The following is a 14,577-nucleotide window of genomic DNA, read 5'->3' on the forward strand; positions in this document are numbered from 1 at the left end:
GGGCTGGCCTCGAACTCAGAAATCCGCCTGCCTCTGCCTCCCGAGTGCTGGGATTAAAGGCGTGCGCCACCACGCCCGGCTTGATTTTCTTTTTTTTCTTTTTTTAGATTTTTATTTTCACAATGACAGCAGAAGTGTAAGACTAAAGAGAGGCTGAAACTTAAAGGTTTAGACAGGAAAACTTTCTTTTGCTCCTTTGGTCAAAAAAGTGGAATCTTGTCTTAATCTGTACTTTGTAGCATTCATTTATGTTTCACTTATGAAGAATTCAATCCTGGTGGCTATGGTGAGTAGTTTAGCATGGATCTTTGTTAGATCTTACACTGTGGCGGCCGCAGCAGCCAGGGTGCCTGTTGGAGGAGGCCCTCAACAAGGACGTTCAGCTGCTGGGGTGGGCATGGGGATGGAGTTTATAAGTGTATCTGTCTATCTGTGTCTCATTTTTAAAAAACAAATACCCTTAAGATCTTTCATTATTTGAAAACAATTTTTGCCTGTGTGTGCCTCCCAGTGTATGTTCACTGTATGCATGCAGGTACCTAGGAGGCCATCAGATCCTCTGGAACTGGCATTCGAGTTGGCTGTGAGTAGCCAGGAGCTGAACCTGGGTCCCTAATCTGGGTTCTCTACAAGAGCAGCAAGTGCTCTTAGCTGCTGAGCCATGTCTCCAGCCCTGTGCTGAGTCTTTGAGTCACATCATTCTTTTCTCATGTTTAGGATTTTTGTCCCTGAGTCATGGAAGACAGAAGAGCTGAAAGGTCATGTGAACAAGCGTGCGCGTCACTGCAGAGGCAGGACTATGACATGGCCCTCCAGCACTGCACAGACGCCCTGCTCTCTCTTGGCCAGTACGCCATGGCAGACTTCACAGGGCCGTGCCCAGTGGAGGTTGAGCGCATCAGAATCGAGAGTCTTCTTTACAGAATCGCCTCATTCTTGCAGTTGGTGAGTGAATGCTGTTGGTAAACCAGTGATGTGCTGTTGGTGGACCAGGAATTACAAGGACTGTATGCTGGACACCTTCTATACAAAGGAGCTAGCCTGGGCCTGAACAGATACGAGGGAAATACCTGGTGATTGCTGAATATTCTCAGCTGCAAACAACTATATTTTAAAACTTTACAAACTCTGTTATGGCACTCACTCACTCAAGACGTGTTTATCGAGCACATCTGTCTGATAGACACTGTTCTAGGACCTTCCCACGTACACTGGTAAGAGAGAGAGGCCTTCTTCCTGTCACAGTCTAGTAAGGGAAGAGATAGAAGCAGTGGCTGCTGCAGGTGGCTGCACACTAGGTTGACAGCATGCTGAAAGGAGAGAGCCCAGGAAGCAGGGAGCAGCTGTGCTGGAGATGGGCATTTACCCAGGCTGCTCGGGGCCAGCCAGTGAGAAGGTGCTAGGAAGGGGTAATGAGGGTGAGCCTTCGGAGATCTGGAGGAAAGGAAACAGGCAGCCAGTGCAGAGACCCTGAGGCAGAGGCATCATGGTCAAATGTGAGCAATAGCTGGGCCGGTGTGACCAGGGCAGAGTGAGTGAGGGGAAAGGGAAAAGGTAAGGGTAGAGCAGTGTGGTCTGTCAGGCCTTCTGAGGCATTCACAGGAATGGTTGGGGCTGCTACAGCTGGGGCACAGCAAGGAGGGGTGAGATTTGATTCACCAGGAACCCTTAGACTGGTTTTCAAAATAGTCTATTTAAAAGCCCAGTGGTGGTAGCACACACCTTTGATCCCAGCAGTTGAGGCCAGCCTGGACTACAGAGAGGGTTTCAGGATAGCCAGGGCTACACAGAATAACCCTGTCCCCCCAAAAAAATGAAAAAAGAAAAATAAGAGTGGTGGGTATAGTAGAGCATGCCTAGCACTCAGGAGGCAGAGGTAGGAGGATCTCTGAGATCGAGGGCAGCGAAGGCTATGCAGAGAGACCTTGTCTCAAAAAAGAAACGAAACAGACTATAAAGGGATATGATGTATGTAAGGGGACCATTGGGGACTGTGGGGATGACCCCAAACTCAATGTTCAGTTTATAAATGGCCGTGCAGCCTGTTCTGTGTAGGAACAGATTTCCTGACAGCAGGTGTGGGTAATGGGGGGGCTCTGTGGTGTGAAGTCACTTACCCTGTGTTTTTTCGGCTGAGTGCTTAGAAGAATGTGGTTTGCTGGAGCTGGGGTGAGGAAGTCCTATGTAGGGAGCATGGCTGTGAGTTTAGCTTTGTGCCTTCAGATCTGATGCCTCATTGAGCATTGACTGGTGACGAGGAGCGGGCGCAGGGAGGGGCTTTGGAGAGAGATTAGGATGTTAGTTAGCATCCAGGGCTTGGTTCAGGTCACCAGGGAGAAGCAGCAGGCTGCAGACCTGGTGTGATGGTGGGACTGGTTGGGGAGAAGGAGCCGAGAGCATCGAGGACTAGTAAAAGGAAGGTGAGAGAGCCCTAGGCCATGCACGGTGTGCAGAAGATGATGTCATTCACTCGGGTCACTGGGTCACTGGGTCACTGGCTGCCTCTGGGGACGGGGCAGGTGTGGCTCACACTGGATGCAGTGTGAGTCGCTGTTGGCCATGATGGGAGTAACTTCCTTAAACAGTCTGACTGAAAGAGAACCCCAGAGAGTCAACGCAGGAGCTCTTTTTTTTTTCTTCCTTCAGACAGTCTCACTGTGTAGCCCTGGCTGGTCTGAGCCTCCCTGTGTAGAACAGGCTGCTCTCCAGTTGGTGATCCCCCGCTTCTGCCTCTGGGATGACGGTTTACAAGCTTGCAGAGCCAACTCTGTGAGTTCTGCCACAAGCACCAAAAAAGGAGCACGTGGAAAATATAGAGAAGTAAAGTCACAAGTTTAGTTTTAATTTTAATTTTATTTTTTGAAATCATAGTTATTTTTACTTTATGTGCATTGATATTTTGCCTGCATTTGTATCTGTGTGAGGGCATCAGATCATCTGGAACTAGAGTTACAGACAGTTGTCAGCCACCATGTGGGTGCTGGGAATTGAACCTAGGTCCTCTGGAAGAGTAGCCAGTGCTCTTAACCACTGAGCCATCTCTGTTAAGTTCCCCCTTCCCCTTGCAAGACAGGGTTTAGGGTTTCTCTGTGTATCCCTGGCTGTTTTGGGATTTGCTCTGTAGACCAGGCTGGCCTCGAACTCAGAGATCTGCCTGTCTCTACTTGCATGCTGGGACTAAAGGTGTGCGCCACCACTCCTGGCTCAGTCAGAATGTTGTTTAAGTTGGGAAAAATAATAGCATGTTTGTTTAGGAATGAAGCAGTGGAGAGGAGCCATGAAACGGTGTGGTAGAGCCGAAGAAGCTCGGAAGTGGGTGGTTGGTCGGTTTAGAAAGGAGTAGGTGTGAGGAGAGGCTTCTGGGAAGGAGATAGACACAGCCGGGGACAGTGGGGATTCTCAGTCATTGGCCTGGCCAGGTGTGGGAGGAGGTTGTGTTAGCTCGGAAGCTGGAGGAGGTGAGAATGCTGTGGGGGTGGGAGCAGGGCAAGCGCACTGTGGTGTGGAGGAGGTGACCCTCAGAGAGCATGGGCCATCCCTGTGAGTGGTAGACAGACGCCACTCGCTGTTCTCCTCTGTGCTGCCGGGTCTTAAAAGCAGCCTTTAAGCATGCCAGTTTACCTGTGTCTTTTCTTTTCTTTTTGTAGAAAAACTACGGGCAAGCTGATGAAGATTGTAGGCATGGTATGTTTAAAAAATGGGACCCTTTTCTGATTTGAAGATTTTTAAAAATTATTAAAGTGAACAAAGTTTAAGGTTTGGCTTTTTAAAAAAACATCTTCATCTGCCAATTTCAAAAGCAATTATAATGTTAAAAATCCTATCTTACTGACGTGCCTAGTGAGGAATTGGGTTGCTGTCTTTCCTGCTGTGTGACAGGCGTACCAGGCGAGCATGTGAGCATGACTGTTGACAATTCTGTCTCACATGCCCCTTCATTCCCTCAAGGAGCTTTTAGAGTGAGTTCTTTAAGCTCTAGCAAACAGTTATAGCCTGTAAGTGCCATGTTTAAGCAATGTGTCATCACATGTTGGTAATCGTGCTAAACTTAAAACGTTGAAAATATCTGTCCGTCCTTTCTTTTAAAGGAGTCAGACTATGTGCCTTAGTAGTATGTCTGGAATGTTTTGGAGTTCTCTTTCCTGTTTTCTTGTGGCCGGAAGTAGAGAGCAATAAGATCCACATTCTCTGAGTGCTCGCTCATTGTGTGGAAGTCCTTTTCCCGGCCATTGCTGCATCTCAGTGGCGGGTCCAGGGTCCTGAGGGTGAAGGGTTCAGTGTGCCTTCCCACGCTCTCCTGCTGGGCTCTTCACACAGCTCAGTGGCTTGGATAATGTAAGTCATGTTTCATTTATCCAGAACTGGGGTTCAGGCTGAGGGAATTTGACACTAGTTTTTTTTTTTTTTCCCTTTGTTTGTTTGTTTTTTTGCCTCCTCCTTTCTTTGTGTCAAAACTTTTAAAAGAATTAAATATTTATTTTATACCTTACCAAGCCTTGCTACATATTTCTGTGGTACATGGGGCATATTTTAGACATTAGTTATTAATGGTCAATTGCCTCTCTGTGAACCTTGCAATAGAATTATAGTGGTTTGGGACTTAAATTAGAATTAGAGATATTCCTGTCATCTTTGGACATTGAAAAAACGTTCACTAAGCAGATACAGTGCCATCTAGAGAAATGTGATGTCTCTCTCTCATCTGGAGAAATGGTGTGCTTAGTAAGCCTGCCTTTTACTGGTCTGAGAAACACAGATGCTTATTATTATTTATACGAGTACACCGTAGCTGTCTTCAAACACACACCAGAAGAGGGCATCGGATCCCTCTTGGCTGTGAGCCACCATGTGATTGTTGGGAATTGAACTCGGGACCTCGAGAAGAGCAGTCAGTGCTCTGAACCGCTGAGCCATCTCTCCAGCCCTCACAGACACTTATAATACATAAATTGTTTTTTTTTTTTCCACCCGTTAGCAAACAGTTTTAAAGTGGGGCTGGAGAGATGGCTTAGCAGCTATGAGAACACTTGTCCTTGGAGAGGATCCAGGTTCGATTCCAGCCCAGCACTTAACGTGGTGGCTCACAAACTTCTGTGACTCCAGTCCTAGGGGATCCAATCACTTCTTCTGATGTCTGTGCCACCAGGCACAAGCATGGTTCATACACATACACGTAGGCAAAGCACTCTACACACATAAAATAACATTTAAAAGCATTAAAAAACAAAACAAGACCTTGAACATGCTTATCACAGCGTTGCTTGCCACACTGTGGCATGGCTGTCTTTCCAGTGTTAATGCAGTGCCTGCATTCATGATGTGCAGTCCCTTGAGCCCGTCATTTCCGAAACTGATGAGCCTCCAGCAGGTTCTGGTTGGTCCTCTACAAGCCACCTGATGATAAACACATTCTTGTTTATTGTTGCCATTGTTTCGTACCTAGTCTTGAGCCTCACTTTCTGGGCTGATTTCGTACTGGTAGTGTTTTTATAGATGCCGGCCGAGTATAGTGTGACATGTTCTTGCCCTCTGCAATATGTACAGATGTTCCTTGCACTCCTGATGCCAAAACCCGGAAGTTTTGAAACTTTGCCTATCTCATGTAAAAGAATTGGCCCTGTCTCTTTAATTTTCACTTTCCTGAGTGCTTGAGAAGTTGATACAGTCATCTCATTTGGGGAATGTGCATAAAGATGTCCCAGGAGATTATAAGAGTTGTGAAAAGTCATTGAAGAATAAATGTTGGTGAGGGGAAATTTTCATTTTTCTGTTTTATTTAGTTTTTTTTTTCTTATTTTAATATAAAGACAGCGTCTCGCTCTACATAGCTCTGGCTCTCCTGGGACTCACTATGTAGAGCAGGCTTGCTCAACTACTTAGCATTTTAAATTACACACATTTTAAAACAAATGAATTCAATAGCCAGGCATAGTAGCACACACCTTTAATCCCGGCACTCTGGAGGCAGAGGCAGGCGGATCTCTGTGTTCACTACCAGCCTGGTTTATAGAATAGAGTTCTAGGACAGCCAGAGCTACATAGGGAGACCTTGTTCAAAAACAGACAAAACAAAACAAAACCCAGATGAATTACCAGGATAAAAATTTAACTATTGCAAAGAGGAAGCTGTTGTGACACATGATGGCAGTGGAGTGCAGGTTGGACATTCATTCTGACCCCGATCCTCTAATCTCATGTCTAGGATCCTCTCCCAAGGAAATAATACAAATGAAGGGGGAAATTGTATCCACACTGGAGTTCACTCTGGTGCTTGCTGTGTGTTAAAGTGAGAGGTAGTTGGCTCTCAACAAGGAAGAGCTTCATTTATTATAGTCTTCGTGTTCCCTACTTCTTTTAGGTGACACCAAGGAACTCGGAAGTGGTCTTTTTTTTTTTTTTTGAGACAAGGTTTTTCTGCCTAACAGCCCTGGCTGTCCTGGAACTTACTCTGTGGAGCAGGCTGGCCTCCGAGAGCCACTCTGTATCCCACGTGTTAGTTAGTATTAAAGGCAGTGCACCACCACTGCCTGCTGGAAGTGGTCCTTTTGTATGTGCAAGTGTGTGTGAGCATCATGCATGGGGCCAGAGGTTGATAACGGGTGGCCTCTGCCTTTCTCTAACTTTTCTTATTTAGGGGACACGGTATTTCACTGGACCTGGAGCTCCTTGCTTGGTGAGGCTGACGCCAACAGGCTCCTGAGAGTCTCCTGTCTGTGCTTCCCTTGTCCCCCAGCACTGGGGGTACAGACTTGTACTGCTGTGCCCTGCTTCTACATGTATGTTGGGGATCTTGGCTCAGCTTCTCATGTTTGTGCACCCACTCTTAACCACATTATCTAGAAAGAGTCGTCTTCCTACCCCCGTTACAAAGTCTGCACAAAGGCATCTCTACGGTGTTGATCAGTTCAAGTAGACATCAGACACTGTTGCCTACAGTACTCATGCAGTTGTAGAATTCTGATTTCACATATAATTTTTTCAGTACTCAGTAATGATGTTATTTCTGTGTAATGTAACTGGTATGGCTAGACCAGTCAGTTGGCTAACAAGCAGGAGAAAGCTCTTGCTGGGTTCCTGTTAATCTGTTACACAGCATAGTTACACAGAGATGCTCTGAGGACAGGCCTGGAGAGCTATCACGAGTGCCCCAGACAGTGCCTTCTTGTGTATATTTTATAGAGTCTGACGCTCACTTTTCTATTGTGGGGTCAGTTTGCATTTTCTTGTATATGTATGTGTGTGCCATTTTAAAAGTAAACAGCTCATTAGCCAAACCACATTGATTTTGATACATTATGTTGCATTAAATACCAGTGCCAAGAAGCAGGTGATGGTGACCTTCAAATTTAATTCCTACTTTCTTGAAACATCACAGAATATCACTAAATCAAAAAACAATTCTATGTATGTATGTATGTATGTATGTATGTATGTATGTATCTATCTATCTATCTATCTATCTATCTATCTATCTGAGTTAGTCTCTGGCTGGCCTGGAGCGTCCTATGTAGACCAGGCTGACTTGGAACTCATGGGGATCTGAGGGCTGGGATTAGGTGTGTGCCACTATGCCTGGCCCTTCTTAAATAATTCTTAGATATATGTATACATATAAAATTGAAAGCTTATTATAATTTATTTTATTTAATATCTAGGAAGTTTGCCTCCATCAGCAGTTCTAATGCAATTTCAAGAGCAACCGGGAATTAGTTACGCTCTGTGAGGTTGTTAGTGTAGTGTACCTGTAGGTAAATACTTCCCTAGCACGTGCGGAAGGATCTCTCTAAGATTGCTTTCATTCTCAGCAAACTCATGCTAGCGTGTGTTCTCTTTTTAGAGTAACTTGATGCCCCTCAGAAGATACTAATTTGGCATCTGTGGTGTCAGGGCCTTCACAGTTGCTTTGGGTTTTTCCTCCCAATCCATATGTTCTTCTGAAATTCTGTTTGATCCCATGGGAGCTGTAGAATAGGTATCTTTTGCGTGGGCCCACAGTCCATTAGTAACTGGCATCTGGAGGAAGTGCAGAATGTTCTTTCCTGAAACAAGTCTTAATATATTTATAATACATTTATTATATTTTTTCTCTCATTCTCTTATGGGGGATGTGGGACTGAGTGAACTCAGGTCATCAGGCTCAGCTGCAAGCACCTTTACCTGTTGAGCAGTCTTCCTGGCCTTGTGTTTTGAAATGTTTTAAAGTAACTATAGACAAGGAGAAAAGGACCTCTAGGTGTTTCAGCATGTATCTTTAAAACACAGAGGCCATTGTGCATAAACACAATATTTTGTATTAGACAGTGGTTTTTAAAAATATTATGAGACCCAGTCCATAATCTGTTTTACTTGGTTGCTCTTACTATATTTTTATAGCTGACTTTAATTGAAACTCAACAAAGAATTATAAAGTTTTGAAGGTGGAATTCAACTTTAGAAAATAGCTGTCAATTCCTTATAAAGATGGGTATGTAATATGTCTTGGGTAGAACATAAAGTACAAGGACTTGAGCTTATGGCTTTTAGAAACAGACTCAGGGTGCTGTTGGGTTCCGGTTTTGATGTTGGTGACCACTGGTTAAGTGATGTGCTTAAATCAGTTTTCATTATTTGAGTATAAAACAGGGTAGGAACACGTAATTAAACGATTCTAATGCTTTTGAAATTTTCATTATACAGGAAACTTAGAATTGTGTTAAATGTGTTTGTTTATTTATTCCTGTGTGTGTGTTTGTGTGTGTGTGCACACTTGTACATGTAGGTATATGGGTGCTACTGTGTGTGTGTGTGTATGTATGTGTGTGTGTGTATGTGTGTGTGTGTGTATATATGTATGTGTATATGTGTAATGTGGGTATATGGGTGCTCCTGTGTGTGGTAGGGCCTGTCAAAGGACAACTTAGTAGGGCTTGTTCTTCCACCATGTGAGTTTTAGGTATGGAGCCCAGATGACCAGGTTTGGCATTAAGTACTTTGATCCACAGAGTCAGTCACCTTGCTAGTACCGTAGGACTTTGTATACTCACAAATTCAATGAATTCGTGATTTGTGATGTTTTAGATGAACCTTGATTATTATAAACATTGTGAGGTGTACAGTTCTGAAACCCTAGCCAAGAGTTTTGTCAAGTTAAAAAGTCATCGCCACCCTTTAATCCCAGCACTTGGGAGGCAGAGGCAGGCGAATTTCTGAGTTCGAGGCCAGCCTGGTCTACAGAGTGAGTTCCAGGACAGCCAGGGCTACACGAGAAACCCTGTCTCAAAAACCAAAAAAAAAAAAAAAGCCATCGCCACAAGTTCATGTTAGTGAGACTTGACCTGTGAAGCACGCGATGGTGCAGCCAGCAACCCTTGTTAGGAATTGGCAGGTTACTGAATGAGCCTTGGGTGGTTTTCCTAAGGGAGGTGCTGACATCTTTAATGACCTTTCTTCTCAGTACAATTTAGATTAGATATAGGTACATAACCCTGGAGTTAAAATGATCCTTTTATGATGTTTTGGTGTTATGGTTGTGAAAAGCAGTAAGCTTTGATTTTGGCCTTTTTGGGGGCTACTGAAGTGTGATTTGATGCTCTCTAATCATACTGGGCAGCTACAGTGAGTTACAGATCCCAGTTAGCTCCAGGATCAAGAGGCCAAATAACCAGTCCCCTGCAGCAAGTGCATTATGTTGCTAGCATTGCTAGTTGGGGTATTTGGGAAAATTGGGGCTTTTATTTTATTTAATTTTTTGGTTGTGGTGGCAGACTACCTCCCCAGGGCCGAGTGTTAGGCAGGCATTTTTAAGCTGAGCTTTATTCCAGCTCCTAAAGGCACTTAAAATATTAATTTTATTTCTAATTATGTGTATATGTATGTGTCTGTGTGTGGGTCTGTGAGTTGAGTGCAGGTGTCTGCTGAACCTGGAAGGGGGTCTCAACTCCCCTGGAACGGGAACTGCAGGAGGTGGTGAGCTGCCTAACCCAGGGCTGGTAACTGAACTCAGGTGCCTCAGACAAGCAGTGTGTGCTCGTGACACCCGAGCCCTCTCTCCAGTCTTTAAATGTACTTCAGAAGACGTGTTGTATTAGCATCTATTAACCACACAAAGTAATGGCTTTCATCATGGCATCCTCACATGTACCTGATGTATTCTGATCGTATTAACCCCATTACACTCTTGTCTTCTCCCAGCTGATCCTTTCCATTTGACTGACTACGTTCCCTTCCACGCTCCTGCTATTTCCCTTTTCCTTTCGGTTGACTCAGTGAGTTTAATTAGGGTGCACAGAAGCACGGGCAATTTACCAGAGTGGAGAAAAGTTAAATGCACTTTGGTTTACATTATTTGCAGTTTGCACTGAGTTTATCAGGCTGGGACAACATTGTAAGTCAAGGAGAATCTGTAGTTTTTACAGTAATTAAAAGGCTTTGTTGGAAATATATTTAGTTGATAGGATAATAGTGTTTAGTCACAATATCTCAGGTCAGGGCCTCTGAAATCCATTGTTTTATTTAATCCTGTTGTCTTCTCAGTTTTCTAGATGTGGAAACAGGCTGTGTGCGTCAGCTTGTTGAAGGCACAGCGCAGTTGTGAGCAGCACTGTGGCTTTGATGTGAGACTGGTGGGAAGCCATGCTGCTGTGGAGCCACATCTGTTATGTTCTCTACTTCAGGGCTTTACATTCTGAACAACCAGGAAAAGAACACAGAGAAAGAAAAGCCAGTCTTTTATTCTAGAAATAAGCTGGAGGCTCTATTATTATTATTATTTTTTGATATATATTTTGTTATCTTCAGTTATGTTTGTCTTGGTCAGTGTTCTGTTGCTGTGAAGAGACATCCTGACCAAGGCTCCTATTAGAAAAGAAAGCATTTAATTGAGGACTTGCTTATAGTTTCAGAGGTTAGACTTCATTATTGTCGAGGTGCTGTGGCACACAGACAGAAATAGTACAGGAGAAGTAACCGAGAGCTGCACCCTGATTTGCTGGCTCAGAAAGAGATTCTGTGCTAGGCGTGCCCACCCCCAGTGGCACGCTTCCTCCAGTACTTTCTAATCTTGCAAGTAGTGCCACTCCCTGGTGACCAAGCATTCAAATCTATGAACCTATGGGGGCCATTCTTCCTCAGATGACTACAGTGTTTATGTGCTTGTATGTGGGTATGTTACCTGAATGCTGATCTCATGCATGTCGTGGAGGCCTGAAATGCTAGATCCCCTGGTTCTATAGTTGCAGGCAGTTATCTGCTTGCCTGACAACATGTTGGGAACCAAATTTGGGTCCTCTGCACGCACAGCAAGTGAAGAACAAGTGTCCTTAACCCTGGAGCCAGCTCCCTGACTGCACCTCGCTGTTTGGCTAGTCTGTCCTGCTGCTGAGGTCCTGGGATTTTCTTTCTTCTGCCTCAGCCGCAGGGTTACTGGCATGTGTAGCCCTGTCTGGCTTTTATGTGGGTGCTGGGGATTCAACCTCAGGTCCTCTTGTTGTCACATCAAGTGTGTTTTTTTTGTTTTGTTTTGTTTTTCGAGATAGGGTTTATCTGTGTAGCCCTGGCTGTCCTGGAACTCACTTTGTAGAGCAGGCTGGCTTCGAACTCAGAAATCCACCTGCCTCTGCCTCCCGAGTGCTGGGATTAAAGGGGTGCGCCACCACGCCCGGCCCTGCCTGGCTTTTATGTGGGTGCTGGGGATTCAACCTCAGGTCCTCTTGCTGTCACATTAAGTGTGGTTTGCCTGTTTTTTGTTTGTTTATTTTTTTTTTTCGAGACAGGGCTTCTCTGTATAGCCCTGGCTGTCCTGGAACTCACTTTGTAGAGCACGCTGGCTTCGAACTCAGAAATGTGGAGTGCTGGGATTAAAGGCGTGCGCCACCACGCCCGGCTGCCATCAGGTGTTCTTATCTGCTGTCCTACTTCTCCAGCTGTCTTTTAAAAAAGACGTTTTTTAGACACAGCTTTTTTTTTCTTCTCTCCAGTAGGGGTTTAGAATTTGAGTTGTTCTAGTTTGAAACAGTTACAGGTTGGTAAGTTGTAAGGAGAGGTCACATGTGTGCTTTGAATCCTTTTCCATGATGGTTTTGACTTCTGTTACTCTAGTACTGTGTCAAACCCAATAAATTAGTGTTAGTACGAGTGTGGATAGCATGTGCCACTTGGGTTGATTTGTGTAGCCACCAACAACCTCAGCACAGTGTTCTGTTACCATAAGACCTCACCGTGCTGTCTGTCCCACACCCAACGCTTGCTACCATTCCGGACCCCTGCCAACCACAAGCCACTGTCATCCGTCACGTGTCACCTTGTAGCTGCTGTCCAAGCAGAGATGTAGCATGTTTGACCTGAAATGGTTGTGTTCATTCACTCAGTGCCCATGAGATCGGTCCAAGCTGGGACAATCAGAAGTTCAGCTTTGATCTCTTAATATAATAGGAATTGAAGGCTTTACGGAATTGGATTTTGACTTTCAGTCTGATTTCCCTCAAATGTTTATTTACACTTGTACATAAAGCTCATTTTAAAAGTTCTGTTCCATTTATCTGTATTTGTTTTGTGTGTGCACGTATAGTGTGTGTGTGTGTGTGTATGGCAGAGAATAACTTGTGGGATGTGGTTTTCTCCTTCCATCCTGAGGGTCAGACTCAGGCTGTCAGGCTCGGTGACAGCTCCTTTCCCCACTGAGCCACCTCCACAGCCTGATGTATAGGACTTGTGTTTAAATTATGAATACATGAAAGCTTAGTGTTTAAAATTGCGGGTCTTTTGTTGTTGCTTAGTGTGAATTGATGTAGAGGAAATGAACTGTGAACCAGGGTGAACTCAGTTGTAGGATTCTCGTTTGTAGTGACTATTCTCAGAGGATTTACTAATTAAACAACTGTAATGCCGGGCGTGATGGCACACGCCTTTAATCCCAGCACTCGGGAGGCTGAGGCAGGCAGATTTCTGAGTTCGAGGCCAGCCTGGTCTACAAAGTGAGTTCCAGGACAGCCAGGGCTACACAGAGAAACCCTGTCTCAAAACAAACAAACAAACAAAAAAAACAAAAATAAAAAAACCAACTGTAGTTGTACATAAATCTTCAGCTTTATTTTTGGAGAGAAGTTCTTGCCAAGCTGCCCAGGTTGGCATTAAATTTGCTGTCTTGCCAAGGAAGGCCTTGAACTCTATCTAGGGTGCACTGTGGATGCAGTTACAGGTCTGAGCCACTTGTGCTTAGTTAGGAGGGATGCTGTCAAAGAAATGTCATGTCCGCGCTGACTGGGTACTTACTAGTACTAACCCTGTATTACTTGAGCGTGAGTATAACCAGGGCCTGGTGCATGTTGCTCTTGACTGTGGGCTATAGCCTCAGACCTGAAATTGTATTTGTACATAAGCAGAGATTTAAGATAAGCAGAGTATATACCTTGCCTTGTGAAATCTCAGTAAGTCTTGTGCCACAGTGACAAGAGAAAGAAAGTACCTGTTAGCACTTGAAACAGAACTTTCTGTCATAGGGCAGACAGAGAAGAGTGTAACTTTAGTCATTTCAAACCTTATTTTTAATGATGGTTCTTAACTGCTTTAACCTCCCTTGTAGCCCACCACCCACCAGAGGTAGGGAGGAAGAAAGGATGTGGGGGTAGGGGTGCTGGTGGGGGGAGGCAAGTGGACCTGTTTAGAAAGGCTCCTTGGAGAAACTTCCATCTGTGTTGTCTGGAAACCAGCAGCTCAGTTCACAGGTTAACAGCGGTAGCTTGAGCCACTCGAGCAGAATAGCCTCTCTCCTGTGTCTGCTTCAGCTAAAAGTTCTTTACAAGTCTGCCTTCGTTTTACACCTGTGTCCACTGTAGGAAAACACTCCTTTACGTGTTTGCCCCAGCAAAACACCATCCAACTGCCAAAGAACCTTTTAAGTTTCCACTTCCAAAGAGAGGCAGGGTGTCTGCAGTCTTCTTTGGTGAGCCAGCTAGTAAGAACAGTAAAAGGCTTGCAACAGAGATCTCAAGATTCTGACTTCTGAAACTGAGGAGGAGAGAAGGGAGTTTCAGGATAGAAAAAGCCCCTTTTAAACTCAGCTTTTCTTCAGAGTGTTTTCATTTGGTAAGTCGTCACTAACTGTCACAATTTTGCTGTGGTCATATGGCAGGTGCATCTCTGGAAGTTTAGGGTCTTTAATGAAGAGGGAGTTGAAGACACTAAAAGCAATGGAGTTGTTTCCTGTCCTGTGCACATACACAAGCTTGTTTGTTTGTTTGTTTGTTTGTTTTTGTTTTTTCCAGACAAGATTTCTCTGTGTAGCCCTGGCAGTTCTGGAACTTGCTCTATAGACAGGCTGTCCTGGAACTCATGGAGATCCGCCTGCCTCTGCTTCCCAAGTGCTGTGATTAAAGGCGTGCGTGCGCCACCACAGTCCAGCTTACGCACATATATTTTTAACCGTGCACATACAGTTTTTTGCACATAAAGTTTTAACCATGCTAAGAGTAAAAGCTTTATTCAAGCACGTATGAATGTGTAGCATGTATGAATGTGTAGCACGTATGAATGTGTAGCACGTATGAATGTGTAGCACGTATGAATGTGTAGCACGTATGAATGTGTAGCACGTATGAATGT

At 44.6% G+C, this 14,577-nt stretch overlaps 1 protein-coding gene across 4 annotated transcripts in view; it reads left to right on the forward strand.

The window, feature by feature from the left end:
* The window catches only part of Helz (helicase with zinc finger), a 139,875-nt gene that overhangs the window by 26,870 nt on the left and 98,428 nt on the right, over positions 1-14,577 (forward strand). For all 4 annotated transcript variants that reach the window (XM_021176881.2, XM_021176882.2, XM_029483195.1 and 1 more), the window contains 2 exons: positions 718-945; positions 3,648-3,684. In XM_021176881.2, the coding sequence (XP_021032540.1) occupies positions 736-945; positions 3,648-3,684 (247 nt within the window). In that variant the 5' untranslated portion in view covers positions 718-735. The remainder of the gene's footprint in view (positions 1-717; positions 946-3,647; positions 3,685-14,577) is intronic.

Source organism: Mus caroli, chromosome 11 (genome assembly GCF_900094665.2).
Source record: "Mus caroli chromosome 11, CAROLI_EIJ_v1.1, whole genome shotgun sequence".
Taxonomy (NCBI): domain Eukaryota; kingdom Metazoa; phylum Chordata; class Mammalia; order Rodentia; family Muridae; genus Mus; species Mus caroli.